Consider the following 17136-nt stretch of genomic DNA (forward strand, 5'->3'; position numbering starts at 1 on the left):
AAAATAATCCTAAAGTTTCAGTTCTATTATCCAATCCTGAAAGTATTTGATTCACCATGTGATATGTGGCTGTTGTAGTGGACCTTGTTTTCCTAAATCCATGTTGAGATGTGGATAATAGCTTATATGTCTCAAGATATGATACAGGACGTTGATAAAAAACTATTTCAAATATTTTCCCCAGCTGGTTTAACAGGGATATTGGTCTATAAGAATTCATAGCCATTTTGCAACCTTTCCCTTTGAATATTGGCACAATTTTTGCTGATTTAAGAGGGCTCGGGAAAATTCCAGTTTTTAGGGATTCATTAATTAAGAACAGCAGCTGATCCTTAATAGCATTAAACGACCTTTTTATGACCATCCCTGGGATGTCATCTAATCCAGGACTAAATTTGTTAGGTAATTTATTGATTACGTTGGTCAGTTCCATGGCTGAACATGGGAATATATATAATGAATGGCATGAGTTAGGAATTTGAGAATAATTAGCTGAATTGACTGAAACTGTGGAATTTTGATGGGATAGATAGAAATCATTCAGGATGGAGGCCATTTTAGAGTAATCTGATATAGCATTACGAGTCCTGCAGTTGAAGATCTTGTACATGATGTGGACCCTTGGATTCGTTAATAATTTTCCAAATCTCTCTAGATTTGTCTGCATTGGTAAGTCTAAGGTTGTTGAAAGATTTTTTGGCATGCTGTAAGGTTTGGCGATAACTTTTCTTGAATACTGAGTATTCTTGGCGATCTGCTGGATTTGATTTACTTTTGTAATACACTGCGGCATCTTTCATTTTCTTTGAAAGCCAATGAATTTCATCAGAGACCCACTGACTTTTGTAGTTAACAGAAGAGCTTTTGTTTTTTGTATGCTTCAGGACACGGGGAAAGCAGATTTCAAAGTAATGTCGATAGGTGGAATAGAAATATTCAAAGCTAAGGTCAAAGGACTTCAAGGAAAACAAATCGGACCAATCATGGGAATTTAATAAGTCACAAAAGGCGATCATATTCTGATCAGAGAAATACCTTTTGTAGTATTTTTTACTTTCTTTGGATGTAGACACAGCAATTGTAGAAAGAAGTGGGTAGTGATCAGATAGATGTGCATTAATGGTATTTGTTTGTACTAGATCAAGGTCGATATTAGTTAGTACATTATCTAAAACTGTTTGCGAACTAGCACTCACTCTAGTAGGTTCACTGTTGGTAGCATTGATGTTGAATGACGTCAGTAAATCCATGAATTCCTTTTTAGCTTTAGAATCGGCCATAAAATTACAATTAAAGTCACCTGTAATTATTATGCAAGGCTCATGGATTGACCTATGGATTATTTCCAAGAGTTTCGTCAGTTTGGTCAGGAAAATGCAAAAGTCACTCTTCGGCGAACGATAAATAGACAGCACATAAAAAACAGTAGTATCCATTTTGAAGCAGGCAACACAGCATTCAAATGATTGTTCTTCATTGAGAAATTCGTATGGGTAACCAATGGGAATATGGGAAAAACATTCAGACAGTAGGATTAAAACACCACCATTTTTGTGAGCAGTCCGGCAAAAGGCACTAGCGATGACATACCCAGGCACATGAAGAGAGTCAAGTTCACTCGCATTTAACCAATGTTCGTTGACACAGATCACATGGGGTTGGTACTCTTTTACTAGAACCTCGAGGTCCAGTAATTTATTACGTATGCACTGAATGTTTATGTGCAAGAGCTTCAAATAACGGGTTATCCTTCCGGCGCTGGTGGGAGGCGTGGCTTCAAAAAAGAAAAATTTCCCACGAACACATTTTTAGGCCAAAAGGCGGCATTACTGAGGGTTTCGCGAAAATCTTGGCGTATGGATACCCGAAAAATGTATAATTTCCATGCGTTACCTTAAGTTGTTCGATCACCAGTTCCGATGAGGTATCAATCTCCGGGATTTCATTTTTTACATAGTTTCTCAACTGGGTAACTGTTGTATCGGAGGTGAAGTTCCACACATGGAGATGGGAAAGACGAGGGATCCCCGAAAGAGAGCATTCTTTCGTAGATGTTCCGATGATCGGCGATTTACGGCGCCTACGTTTGTGGCTCACAGTAACAAATCCATCGTCTCCTTCTGCAGAAAGTTCTTCTACACCACTTTTCTCATATTTCTCGTCAGCAATATGAGGTAGCACGGTAGTGATTGAGGGAGTAACACAAACATTTTTCGAGATCGGCACCCGTTGCCCTATCAAGTCACTGCTAAATTTAGTCCGATTGGAGGTCGATTTATCTGAAGCAAAGTCTTTCTCTGGGTTGACTTTTACGGTTTTCGCAAATGATACACCCTTACATACGTTAGTAGCCTTTTTCGTTGCAAGAGAATCTTTTAAAATGCTCATTTCCTGTTTCAGCATGTCGATATCGGACGCCATGTTAGATAGTGCAAGCTTATTAGCACGACAGGAAAAACATTTCCAAAAAATATCTCTACATTCAAATACGGCTTTCAAAAAGAGATCATTCAGATTAGTGCATTTGGAATGAAAAAAGCGTGAACATAAATCGCAATTAATTACTTTATCTGTAGAATTAAGGGAAATATTGCAGGAGCTACACTGGCTTGCAAAGTAAGCGGCCGCCATCTTGGTAGGAAACAGAATGCAAGGATTCCAGAACAAGGTTCGTAGGATTCAATAACTGCAGCATCATTCCGATGATAATAAATATGAAAACAAATAGAAATTCTGGTTCTGAACAGTGTAATGAAAACAAATGGGGTGTTACACAATACAGTACAAGCACTAATAACATAATAATTAACATAATTTCACAGAGGAAAAATTCACAAGCAAAGGACAAGTGAAGTTTGGGTCACAAGACTAACTGCATATCCAATAAACAATTTAAAAAAGCAAGACTTCATTCCTTAAATGAAACTTCCTGTTTTTCACAATATTGAATGAACTCATTTAGTAATACCAGTTTCACCAGCCAACTAAGGTCTAGTGATAAAATTTAACCGTTGAACAATCTGTTTACATAAAAAAATGGCAATTTACAATTGAACCAATATTTTTAAATCATAAATGGGAACTCATAATCAAATGAAATATTATGAGTTACACTTGTAAGAAGTATTAAAATACAGCAAAAATGCTGCAACATTAGGACACTATTTCCTCTCAAGTAAAAATGTTCTAGGTGAAAAATGACAATTGAAGAAGGTAACAAAACCACAATATTTTTGGAATATAATTAAACAAATAATACTGAACATAAGCTCCAAATATTAAACACATTGATATGACTGAAAATGAAACTAAGGCAATGGATATTATATTAAGACCAAGGATTGGGAGGAACAATTCATGCAATGCATCAGACTTCACTCTCCATAATGGTTTCCAGTGATGTCGTCATAAATGCCACAGGGGCTTTTGCATTTCATGTTCATAATCTTGCTATTTTGCTGTTTATATGCCTAAGAAAACAATCTTTCTCAGGTTTACAGCAACAATAGCACACTTTAACTTCAGCAAGACGATTTTTCAACACTAATTCCGGAAGCCTTTGTGATGAACATAGTTGAAAAGACCTGTTAAATACATATTACAATTAAAAATAAACTTGTACATGATCAAGAAATTAGCATCCTTAAATATTTGGAAACTAAATATCAGAGGATTCTTCTTATTGTTTTTCATTAAAAAATTAGGCAAGTCAAAAAAGTAAAAGGCAAGAGCATAGCATGTTTAACAGTACTACAAAATGAATCCAACACTTCTTCTAATGATATTATATATCACAAATATTAATTATAGTTTTGAACAGTAAAAATGAAGAATATTAAGAGGTTTTGTACGAAACATTATTGCATGAAAAAATATACATATATGAAGATATATTTACCTCTGCACAAGTAGGATGAATGCCCACTAAATCATCAAAGTCAGACTTTTTAGCACCAAGTTTCAAGGCTAGAGCAAATCCTTGAGTTATCTCACCAGCATTTGGTCCCAGAACATGAAATCCAACCACTTTCTCCTGCAAAACAGATACTTAAGCTTTAAGAATAACATTCAGAATCAATCACTAAAATATTAGCCTTGCATTGCATTGCTTTTGAGAAGTGATTGAGTTTGGGACTTAACTTTGGATGAGGTCCAGGTTACTCATTTAATAATGAATTATTTCTTTTTTGTCTTTCACTGCAGAGTTATTTCTTTGAATATAAATTGAAAGCTTCAGCTATGAAACACAAAAAATTGGCCCACTGCAATGTAAGCTGCAAAGGTGGCTTTCAAAACAAAATATTAGGAATATTTTGAGGATTACCACTGCTCTCACAACACAGGGAGAGCCATTAACCACTCATCTGGGTATGCCGCATGTATATGTCATGAGGAGATTATCCCTTGGTGGGTATGCTGTGTATGTACGTCACACCAATTTTTGTTCATTTTCAATGGTAATGCCCGTGATATTCCATCACGCAACTGCTGCCACTCATAATTCATCCAATGAGTTCATTTTCTCCCCGGCAGATTGAGCTTCAGACATTTTTTTTTGTACCCGTGTGTGTTCGTTCACAGGTTTCCGCGACGATGAGTAGGTGATTTCCACATTTTTTGGGCTGCGTCCACGTATGTCGTTTAAATTCACAACAGTCTTTCCAGCTATCCTGCTGGCGTCCTTGACCTGAGGACGCCAGCAGGATAGCAAGCGAAACTGTTGTGAATTTAAATGACATACGCGGATGCAGCCCAAAAAATGTGGAAATTACCTGTGTGTTTCAGCGAAGCTATGGCGCTGTCTTGCAGGTTGCATTTTCATTGCCCCTTTTTGTGCTATGTGAAAGTGAGTCAGGCAATGCGTGAACTTTGTTTATTTATACGGGAAAGGACACAATGTGTGGACAAATATAAAGAAGAGATTGTCACCGCCATAATCGCCCTTGATTTAGCAGATAATCGGATATAGCCGATAATAGGAACATTGGAATATATTAGGCAATTGGTTGGGACGATGGGGGAAACAGATGGCGATGAAAGGGAAGGACAAAAGAGATGTGATTATGGTGAGTGCATTTCATGGAACTGAAATGTGTGAAATGGAAAAATCGGGGAAAAAGTGGTGAGACCAATTGTGGTACCATATTAAGAATATGGGTTGGGTTGATAGTAGCAAAAGACTCATAAACATGTACAAAATTGTGAGAAATCAACCAAAAAAATACTATCAAAAAATATAAAGAATGCTTATGCCATTTGTAAAAAGAATAAGGGAAACTGAATCAAAAAGAATTTCCAATCTCGCTTGCTGAAATATTGATGGCTAAATATAGAAAAGATGCTCAAGTAATCCCCTAAGCCATCTCGCCTTACCAACAGACATTTTATTGATACTGTCTCTCCAAAAACCAAAAAGTGCCCCGGAAAAAGATGTTTGGAAAATGGGGAAAAGGAAGGAAACAAAATATTAGCATCCTGACTGTTGTGTTGGTTTGTGCCCTGCTCCATGTTTCAAAGTATACCATACTGATAATGATTACTAAAAATAGGCATTCATTGAATTTAAAAATAAATCCTTTTTCGTGAGTAAGACTAGCAGAAGTACAGCAAATTTAAAATAATAGTCATGACTTACCATACAATTTTTTTAGAATTTCATTTCTCTTCATGTTTGGTTCAAATGATTTCTTTTGTCCGGTAGTTTTAATTTTTTTATTTGCTGGTTGTATAAAGAGTGAAGTGTTTTTTGCGTAGAAATGAAGTATTGTAATAATTAAAATTTTTTTACTACAGAAGAGTAAAGAATTAAATAATATATAATGTTAATATGTGGTTGCCTATTTTGCCCCTTAATTTTACAAAATTTATGACATTGTAATTTACATGTTGCCCATTTGTCAAAACATTCTGTTACCACTGATTTAACTATATATCTTAAATAGCATTCATTCTACGCTAACCTTTTCATTAATTGTATGAATTAGTAAATTATTATCGTTTTTAACTTTGTTAAATAAGCAAGGTTTATCAATAAATAAAAATTTAAACCAAAAATTTTCATCATCTCAAACGACCACTCTAAATATTTTTTTTATGCTTCAAAAAATAATAAAATGTTTGCCTTTAACCATCCTACGACAAAAATAGAAATGTGGGCTCACTGTAAAATTAAATACCCACCACGGGTTGGACTTGGCAAAACTAACTACCCAGATAAGTGGTTAAATTTTGCAAAAATATATGAAAATGAATGTCTAACCATGGGCATAAGTCTGGTAAAAGTGGATTTCTATCCACTGACAAAATTGGCATGACTGTTTCCATAGATGAAAATGGAATTTTCTTTCACATTGGTAGTAGTCCATTCATTAAATAGGATAGAAAGAATCGAAGACTGTTTCCACAGGAAAGAATTCCTATGGAAACAAAAAGTCTTTGATTCTTTCTTCATTCGTTACACATGGATTTCCACAATGCACTCAACCATCTCTCAAAGAGAATTGAATTTATCATCTTGGCAGTTTTTCCACGGCCTCTCAACAAATGAACAATATAAAATTTAATTTACATAATTCTATGATTCAATGGATCACCTGAGTAAATACAAAAGAGAGATATTGAGTTCATCATACAATAATTTTGCAATAGGATAAACCTTGCGTAACAGATCAATGTCAACTAGCAGAGACCCACTACATAAGATGTTTTAATTGTGGAATATGATAAACTGAACATACCCCTGCACTTTTCAAGCATATTAGTTTTCCATAACTTTTATCTTGATCTCGTTTAGGGAGTGTGTATTCCAATGGCTGAAAGTGGGTATGGTATACTTCTACATCTCCTGCATCAAATGATTCAGTGAGGTCTTCTTCAGAATAACCAACACAACCATATTCTAATGGTGTAAACACAGTAGTGGGAACCATCTTGTAGTCCATTGGCTCATCACATTTACCATACAGCCTCTGTCAATGAAAAACATAAATTCCACATTAAAATTAAAAGATACAAATGGTGAAAAACAGCCTTCTAGGTTTTCTATAGCTAAAGTCATAGGTTAACAAGTTGTTTTTATCCATAAATCACTTCAGTAAAAAACTAGCCATTTAAAAAAACTATACAAATATACAAAATTCATTTTACAAACCTTGGCAAGTAAGCGTCCAGCTTGAATGGCAACTGGTGTTAGCTCTGGGGTGCTATCCCGGACATCCCCGATGGCAAATATATTTTTCACATTTGACCTTTCATATTTATCGACAACAATTTTACCATTCCTGTAGAAGAAGACAGATTTTACAATTAATTCTTTGGAAAAATTTAATTCTACTAATTTTATTCTTTGTTCATAAGCAGGGTATCTGCTATGCAACTATAGAGGAATGCCGAGATTTTTCTCAAATATTCGAGGGGAATTTTCAGTTTTCCAAAAAGTTCCATATCACCTGCAAGCATGTTTTTTGGAATTTATACGTGGACTTATTTAAGAATATTAACTTCAGTCGTTATGACTATAAATTAACCACAACATGACTCAATTATAGTGTGTTGATACTCATATAGACACAAAAGGTACTGCTAAGTTATTAAGTATTTAGGTACTTAAAAAGTATCACTCTGCTCACAACTATAGTTTAAGAATTTACCATTTAGCTAAAGAGGTTAAATTAAAATGAGTTAGCTTTCCAAAAGCTTAACTAAGCTGGTAAAACCAAGATGATAATGTAATATGACAAATTTCAAAAACTGGGTGACACAGAGGTCACAGCAAATACCTAACCACTTGCCTTGCATTTAACTCCACCCCAATTTCATCCAGGCCAATGTTTGCGGTGCATGGGCTCCTACCAGTTGCAAACATTACAGTATTGAATGTTTGTTCACCCACTTCTCCATCAGACATTCTGTAGGTAACCTTGACCAAAATTTCTAGGTTAGCATTCATTAATAAGGTATCAATGATCAGTGAAATTTGTTCCATACTTACTGTAAGTTCTCCAGGACTCCCTGCGCTCTTCTCTGTAACACTGACAGGGACTGTATTCTTCAAGAATTTCACTCCATGAGATTCCATATGCGCCCCGATCATATTAGCCATTTGCTGGTCAAAACCTCTCAGAAGGATAGAGCGGACCTGTAAATATTAACATAAATTCTTCAAAAGCCATAGTTAAACAAAGACACACTACAAAAAAGAGAGCAAAAATAGAAACTAACCATAACAGTGACATCAAGACCAAAACCAGCAAGAAAGCCAGCACATTCTAAAGCAACATAAGATGCTCCAACTACTAGAGTTTTTCCAGGACAATGGGGCAGATAAAAGAGGTCATCAGATGTTATTCCATACTCTCTTGCCCCTGGAATGTCTGGGTAATTGGGTCTGCCCCCCACAGCAATTAAGATATTATCTGCAGTGATTTCTGTGACTTTTTGGTTTCTATCAACAAGCTGGAAAAAAGATCATTTTAAGTTATTAAAAAAAACAGCATGACAAGTCAAATAAAATTAATGGATGACAACAAATGAACAAATAATGACCATATTTCTTGGTAAATGTCAATTCTTAATTTGAAATTTTGCTCTCATACTGTTTACCTGGAATCAACCTGGTAAAAATATCTAAGATTGGCTATCGTACGTACTTCTATGCACCTAAAGATAAAATTATATTGGTTGGTATATGCCGTCATCAGAGTGGTGAAGTGAGTACTAACGAGATACTCTACTGTCAATCAAAGACAAGAACTGCTATAGGAGAGACACTCAATAAAGGTATAAAAAGAAAGAATAATATAGAGTAGAAGTAGATTTTCACTTAAGATATCACTTCCCCATGATTGAAATGTGAAAATATCATAATATGAAGCCAAAAAAATTTATTTAGTAAAACATATCTGCAATGAAATTTACATGACACATTTCATACCACATGGTCTAGTATTAACGGTTCAAAATTATACTGAGAATGCTGAGGGCAGAAATTACTAAGATTTGATTGACTGGAAGAATAATTGACTGAACACATTCAAACATAAATATAAATATCATAGCCGTACATGGAGTATTGAACTATGTGCACATTTGGTCTCTGAAGCACCTATTATGTATAAGTTGGGGTGTGTAAAATATAGATATGTAATTTCATTAGGGTGAAGAATAACTGGAGACATTTAAAAATAAGCATGCCAGCAGCTACTACTCACTTCCAATTTGCCACTCAAGAGCCTAGAGACTGCAAGCATCCTCCGCCTGGTCTAAGGCATGCTTGGCAGTAATCTACCCCCTAAGTTTGCTACTCTTATGGTATTTACAGAGGTGGGTGAGCAGATGTGGTTACACAGGTCGTAAATTTTGACACGTGCTTTTCGGTAATTTGGCAACTAATTGGAGGATGCAACATGTACCATCTTTGGGTCACCTCAATGTGATAGAGGCAAGGTAAGTTATGGAGAACAAGGCATCATAAATTTTCATCCTAATTTGCATATTCAATGAAATAGTTTATTTTAAGCATTTCCAACATAATTACTTTCATGTTACTCAAGTTATCAGTTTTTTAAATCGAGAGTTTTAACTAAAAATTAAAATTTGTTATTGCTACTCAACAATTGATCCTCCCAACTTGTTGAGAAACAGATGATGCTCACCTTTAGTTTATGTTTATCCAGGAATGTTGCATATGCATTATAATATTGTACTTTTTTCAGCATTAACTCACTACGATAACCAAAATTAAGTGACATTATATGCATTTTGACTTCCTGCGCCATTTTTTCCCAGTTGTGTTTAGCTGTAAAACAATAGTGAAAAATTAGCATTATGACAACATTGATACAATTTTTTTTAATCCTTCAAAGATTTTGCAGACTAAAAATTGTCCTTTTTTCAGGGTTTTTTGCAATTAATAATATGAATAAGCTCATGAAACCAAAATAAACATACTTCAATTAATTAAATACACTTTTAGAGTTCTACAGAGAACCTACTACATAAAGAAATGAGTATTTTTCCATTGAAAAATATACTTTAAATCATAAGGCATGTATGTATGCTAAAAAATGAAATGCATTCAACATAGCTTGAGGTAATTCAACCATTGAGTGGGACATGGGGGAAAGTGCAAACAATCAAAACACTCCATTCACAACTAATTTGGTGGAGAATAAAAACAAATCACCATAATCATATGAAAACTTCAGGCATCTATTAAGCATTTCTAATTTTCTCGCATGTTGACCCAGTATTATGTGAGGAATAGTGAGGAACTCCTGTTTGTAAACAGTGATGGCTAAGGGTAGCTACAGAAATTGGTTTTTTTAATTTTCCAGAATTCCTTCTCTTAAGTCTTCCCTAGAGTACTTCAACACTTACATGGCCAGAAAGAGACCAAAACATGAGAATCATCACTAGAAGGCAACAGAGTATTTATCAACAAATTCCAAGAGTTGTCTAATATTATTATAATTTGGTTGCAAGCTGGAGCAATGTTTCAATTTCCCTCATGCAGTCATCATTTAGTGAGGGTGATATAAAGGTAATGAGAATGATAAAACATATTTATATAATTCAAATATTGATCAAGGTTATGACTCAATCATTGATTTCAATATACAATCAACAATATATTTCAAGACATTTAGCATCATAATTTTTACTTACCATGATAAGCAACTTAATTATACAAATTCTGATAATTAATCATCATTATTCAAATAAATATTTAGAAATCGTAGTTTATTTCATGCACATTAAGGAAACATTGAGTACCTGATGAAGATTTTCATATTTTTTGGAGACTGCAAAATCAACAAGGTATTAACAGAATCCCTACAAAAATTCATAACTCGAGGCTATGCAAGAGCCTCAGAGGCAGGGAAGTAGGAGTTCTGGGAACTAAAGAATAACAATGGTTGGGGAATAACTGGTACCGGAAATAATGGACAAAAGGATTTTGCCAGGCAAAACATGCTGACAAACCTTAAAATGTTTACTCCATTCATATTGGGATTTTGAACAATATATGACATTGAAGAATGTGCGACTATGGATGGAGTGTGGCGATGGATGGTGCATAGTATATACTCGTATGGTGTAAACCTAGCCCATAGGTGATGGTAAAGGTGGAGTTGGTAATCTTTAAATGTCATTGTATATAAGAGCTTTTTGTCTCCTATCTGCTCTTCTTGTGTATGTATGCTCATCATAAGAGTGACCAGACTTGACTATTGCCAACAAGAAAATTGCCTAATTTTAATGATAGCATCAACCACCATCTTAAGAGACATCAATTTTGGGATATTTTAAAATTCAAAAATGTAAATGTTAGGAGAAGATTATATTAAAATGATTAAAAAATTCTAGGGACTTGAAGAAAATGTTATAACTTTTGGTATACATTCTGGGGACATAGAGACAAGATTTCCCTGTGTATCAAAGGAAGATTATCAAATTGAGCCACCGATTTCTTAACTGTAGCAAATGCCCTTACCCTACTGACAAAAGATAATAATTACACATAAAATGTTTTTCACGGAAAATATTATCTATCCAAGTGGTGAATAAGTAAATAGATTTCATTTTTCATCAAACCCATCACCCTACATAAGCAATCAAGTATATTAAGAGCTTTATACAAGAAAAGATTAAGAATCTAGATAAAATAAAGGCCCACTCCAGGATTACAAGAAACGGTGCACAACAGTCACCACTATGAGTCTAGTGAAAATTTTTTCACTGCCAACCTTTCAAAAATCTGAAAATCCTTCTATCTCATATATACAGTCAAACCTGAAGATTAGGATTCTGAGCAGAACTCAATCATATCGATACACATATAATCACAGTTTTCCACAAATTAAATTTATTTCTGACAAGTTTCAACGTACTGCAACTTCAGGTGCTGAATGAGGACTGAGACTCACTTTGCACCTCAAAAATACAAAGTTCATAGAGACCTGCTCAGAAATGAAGTAGTCATCTCATAGAAATGTGCAAGTACTATGAAATTAATATGTTTCACACCAACCAAATCCTGATTGAAACTACGTAATTTGAATTTGACACAAATGTTAAAAATATATTGATATGCAATTTTGTAGCATATATTACTTATTCACAATCAAGGTTTCAATGGAGACATGGTACCTGAAAATGTTGCAACAACATTGAAACCTGGGTTGTGAACAAATAATTTTTTTGTGAAACAATCCATATCTTTGATTTCAGCAAACAGTTTCAACGGTTTTGGTTACAGTGTTCTGATTAATTTCAAATAAAATTCAACAAAATGAATTATTACCTTGCTCAGCCATCTCCCAACCAAAATGAGTGGCGTCCTTCATGTCACAGCCAAGAAGGGCTGACTTGTGCATCAGCTTCTTTGGAATACAGCCCACATTTACACATGTTCCACCTAGTCCCCATTTCGTGCCTCTTGGAGATGGGGTCACAAAATCGCAAACTGCAACTTTTCGACCTAATGATGCTGCTTCCTGTTGAGAAAATGTAAAATATTGAATACTTAACAATGGAATGATAATGTACATGCAATAAAGCTCACAACAAACAAATAACAGTCAACACAGCCATTTCCGTATCCATGGCACTTATTTAATTAGGAAATTTTTTCACATGTCAGGAGCAGATCCAAAGGTGAAGGGAGCCATGAGAAAATTAGCTACCGCTGGCAGCATTTTGGTCTCTATATTATTGAATTTCAGGTTTAATTTTCAGAAAAAGGTCATAAAAGCATTTTTGTTCATATCTAGTAATGGGAGTACCACTAACCCAACGACGTTTTCAAGATCTACTATTGATTCCTGCACTGTAAGCATTCATAGAATGTGATTTTCAAAAGTAGAATGTGGCAGACCCTTTAAACTAAACAATATTTGGATACTAAGCAGCTCTTTCTAGGCACATAGTACAAGCAATTTCAGGTCACAATCAATATTATCAACGAAACTCACTTGTAGAGAAAATTTTAACTGAAAAGCATCAACATCAAATTTGTGTTCAACAAAAATTTTCATTTTAATTTCTATGAATAAATGTGCACTTATTTAGAAGTTAGAACAATGGAAACAATTTAGTTGACTTGTAAAAAACAGGGTAGCTTTTCAATGTTTGAGTTATAAAGTAATTCTAATTTCTGTTTGAGTTAAATCCATATTCATTTTACAGGTCCAAACGGTAGATGGGTACAAGACAAGACCACAAAGCTTGGGCATACCTACCTTTGCAGCAGCCAGGCCTCCAGATCCTCCTCCAATAACAACAAGATCAAAATCACGCTTCTGATAAGTCCCCAATGCCCGTTCAACTAATGTTCCATCTCGAAACAGTTTTTCTGTGGCATCACAACCACCTATGTGTTTTCCATTCAAAAACACATTTGGTACAGTAGTCTGCTTGGTAAGTTCTGCCAGAGCATCTTGTATTATCTTCCCTTCAGCTAAAGATAGATATAAAATATTTTTTTTTATTGTTTTGATGGCCATAGAAAACCCATGCATGTGACCTTGACCTTCAGCCAATGCCAGTATGTGATAGAAGAGCCTGGACAAAGTACACCTCCTTCCCTAAACATCGAAAATCCTAATTACCGTAGATACATATTCATTTCTAACCTCAAAAACTGGAATATTTTACCCAACTGTAGGATAGAAATTTACATGAAATGTGATTTTCACAAAAAAAGTCAGTAATCCATATCAAAGTTTGAGAAGTGCGAAAATATTAAGACAAATTTGCTATTCTTTCTGTACCAAACAGATGAAAAGCCACACTGGGGGCATGCCTAACTAATAATAACTATATCCTTAAGTCACATACACTCATCTACACATAAACCATTCCTTAACCCAGTATTGCCTCCAGGGAGTATTTCAATTGTGTACATGTAATTCACAAAATTAAATATGCAATGCTATCGCTCAATTATGAGAAAAAATACTGAATTGAGGGAAGTGTTGGTGCCTTTTCACAAGTCTTCTAAATGCCGATTTTCTAACATTAACATTTGCCACTGCCTTTCACTTGTTAGCATATTTTAAATAAAATAGTAAACCCTCATTATAATGGCATAAAATTATTACGATGATATACTAAGACATTCAGGGCTACAGAACTGGCATTAATCTTTTAGTTTTCTCCTTGCTAACTGTATTAATTATTTATCATAAACAATAAAATTAATGGAACTTGAATCATGACTAAATAAATGTTAAGATACGCGTTATACACATTATATTTTCACTTTATCAATAATCTTAGCTCAACACATCATTTTAATTTACCAACTCAAGGTCCAAATAGAAAGGTTTCCGGGAATTTCCATGCACGCCGCCCTCACGAGTACATGCAGCGAAAATAGTAAAATTGAAGGAAAATAACAGCAGAAAGTATTCCATTGAGTAAAGTTTGCGCACTTTCGTTGTTAGTCAATGCTAGATAAACCAAACATTTAGCTCTTAGACGTAATTTTGTTGATACGTGAGAGATTGAAAGAAATTTAACTACCCCATTCATTACGGAATTAAAACATTTCTTCCCCTAGATGGTTAAGAAAAACCTCGACTATGATGACGCAAATTTTGAAAATTTTACTGGGCCAGGGCTATAAAGTGTTAACTACATTCAACGAGGAGGAAAATAATAATTTTTCCAATTTTATTACGATACAAAGAGCCAAGCGCCAGTGAAAAAACTTACTGTCCATTAAATCCAGCTCAATGGAATGGAAGTCTATATTTTCTGTCCGGAATATTTCCTTCACCTGAAAGGGAAAATTACGTTAGTCGCTGTGTACCGAAATCAAACTAAAAACAATAATTATCAACACGTATGATGCTTACTTTGTTACAAAATTTACAGTATGATTTACTGAACACCATTACGGCGTTATTACAAATTAATGTCTGAACTTGCTCCATTTCATTACCGATCCTGCAGGAAAATGGACAAAGACTGAGTCACAAGGACAAAGCATTCACTACAAAAAGTAAAAGGCATATTCATGCTGTATCATAATGACTATGACGTAACACAATTGTGATAGGCGAAACAAATTAATCAAAGTCGTTTTTCAAAAGAATTGAAGGCATTTCGTTCAGACCCTAACCTCAAATCTTCGGATATTTTCGGCGCCAATATCTGTATTCAAAATCAGACCACTTCGTACCCTTGATAATATTACGACCGAGCCTAGGGAGCGACTCTCCTTGTTAAAAAATGGAACCGCCACCAGACGAAGGCAACGTGAGCGTGACGTTTAGCAGTCGCCAGATTTGCAACGGTAGTGGTGTAGCACAGCCCCGGGATTACCCCCTCCCCTTCTGCCAGACCGCAATCTTATCCTACCCCACAATGTCTGTTGAATAAACGAAAGGAAGTGGGATTTCTAATTAGTGGAAATTCCAAAATGTTCACTAGATATTTAATTCATTTTAGTCGCAACAGCTGCCACATACAAAAGCAATCAAGCTATAGAAAGTCTCTGATAAACGGATAATACCTTAGATAAAAAGGTCAGGCACACATCAGAAAATGAAACAACATTGGATAATGCCATCATAGGTTTAATTAATAATTGAACTACAGTCAATATAATGTGAAGATGGTATCAATATAAAACTTTTAAATGCATGAAAATGATAACTTTCGGGAAATAAGACCACTTCTTATAAATGTCATTTTAAAAAAATTACAAACTTGTGCCTGCATGTATCCTTGCTACGCATTTTATCACACAGATGAGCGGAAAAAAACAGAAAAAGCCAAGAAACGAAATTTTGAATATCTGTGATCTCAGTCCACCATACAAGCATGAGAATAGATAAGACGTTAAAAAATAGTGACGTTCATTAATATAGAGTCAGTACTACTTATGTTCATAAACCTGGCCTGAGCTATCTTCCTCAGAGTAGGGAACAGAACCCTAGTAAGAGCAGCCACAATGCGACCCCAGGTGAAGGAAGAGATTGCAGCGAGATAGGACACCAAGTTTCAGGAATAAGAAATGACCACGTAAAAACATGCAGGTGGTAGCAAAAGCACAGAAGAACTGTTTCGAAATGGAACATATTATATCACTACATGGCCTGAAAACTTGTTATAGTACGTAATAGTGTCTCTGGTGTAGCATCTATGTACTGTCAACATTTATCCTTCAATATATGAGATTCCTCTTTGAATTATTTTTTCACCCACCCAAATGTCACTGTAGTTTTCTTCACGCATTCATTTGAACAAAATAACTGCGCATTTTAAATTATGTGCGTCCAAAGTCCTAGAAATACATAATAGTCTGATTGAACCAAGACTTGATGGGCACTAATTTAGAAAATTATTCACATAGTAACAGGACGACCAAAATGTGTTACCATAAACGAATACTGAAATATAAGAGAACAAACTCAAGAGATTAACTGGTCCAAAGATTGAGTAAAAGAAATCTCAGAATGTTGACAATGACAAGCGTGCTTGCTACACATTCAATTTTAGCAGTGAAATTTTGTATAGGATAATTTTATTTGCCAACAACCTAATTAAAACAAAACGACTGAGAGGATTCTGTTCAATTTAGTTCCTTTATATCTGTTAAATTTAATGACAATATGCTTTATAATCGTACTACTTAGAACAATGAATGGATGACATTAAGGCTCTTAACAGCTTCTACATCTATCTGCGTCTTCTTAGGATGAAATTTTACTGCAGCATTTTCCCTCAAGATGAGCTTCAGTAACGCGTTTTTCCTTGGGTAAATTCAAGTCTTCTAATTCCAATTTCCTCTGATGATGTTGAGAAAAGAACAGTTTAGGGGGAACAATGGCATTAATGTAAATTATTAGAAAATGTGGTTGACATTATCTGATGTGACCAGAGATTTTGTAGCTTGCACTTAATTGTTGAAAATATTACCTGACACACTTGTTATTTTAAAGACGAAATACACTATTAGAGCGGCAATACTTAAACAAAAATATTAGTAAATCTGATTATTTAACCCTCACTTGTTTTTTAAATCGCACATTCTCATGTGTATCCCTTCTCACTTTATGGGCCCAAATTAATGTTAGCAGTTCCATTGAATATATCGCATTAAATTAAAATGCGTACTAAATGATG

The 17136-nt window shown here is 34.8% G+C and overlaps 1 protein-coding gene across 4 annotated transcripts; it reads right to left on the reverse strand.

The window, feature by feature from the left end:
• Positions 1-2725: 2725 nt before the first annotated feature.
• LOC139690196 (thioredoxin reductase 1, cytoplasmic-like) lies at positions 2726-17114 on the reverse strand. Of its 4 annotated transcripts, none has more exons than XM_071587488.1 (13): positions 17022-17114; positions 14862-14952; positions 14719-14782; positions 13242-13459; positions 12305-12497; positions 9654-9796; positions 8221-8454; positions 7991-8137; positions 7791-7918; positions 7151-7280; positions 6738-6968; positions 3899-4033; positions 2726-3584 (listed from the first exon to the last, which is right to left on the reverse strand). In XM_071587488.1, the coding sequence occupies exons 1-13, from the start codon at positions 17045-17047 to the stop codon at positions 3522-3524; spliced, it is 1803 nt and encodes a 600-aa protein (XP_071443589.1). In that variant the 5' UTR covers positions 17048-17114; the 3' UTR covers positions 2726-3521. The 4 variants fall into 4 exon arrangements, with proteins under 4 accessions (XP_071443589.1, XP_071443592.1, XP_071443590.1 ...); XM_071587491.1 differs by lacking the exon at positions 17022-17114 and adding an exon at positions 16930-16948 and having other exon boundaries at positions 2727-3584; XM_071587489.1 differs by lacking the exon at positions 17022-17114 and adding an exon at positions 15128-15258 and having other exon boundaries at positions 2727-3584.
• Positions 17115-17136: the final 22 nt, after the last annotated feature.

This window comes from Hetaerina americana, unplaced genomic scaffold (genome assembly GCF_022747635.1).
Source record: "Hetaerina americana unplaced genomic scaffold, ioHetAmer1.1.p SCAF_3, whole genome shotgun sequence".
Lineage (NCBI taxonomy): Eukaryota > Metazoa > Arthropoda > Insecta > Odonata > Calopterygidae > Hetaerina > Hetaerina americana.

Bases quoted from the DNA above. Each gene is read 5' to 3' on its own strand.
- LOC139690196 (XM_071587488.1), bottom strand. From the start codon at position 17,047: ATGAGAATGTGCGATTTAAAAAACAA. The intron at 12,498-13,241 runs GTAGGTATGCCC...TTTTCTCAACAG, and splicing joins GAGGCCTGGCTGCTGCAAAG to GAAGCAGCATCATTAGGTCG. The intron at 8,138-8,220 runs GTTAGTTTCTAT...TAATATTTACAG, and splicing joins GTCTTGATGTCACTGTTATG to GTCCGCTCTATCCTTCTGAG.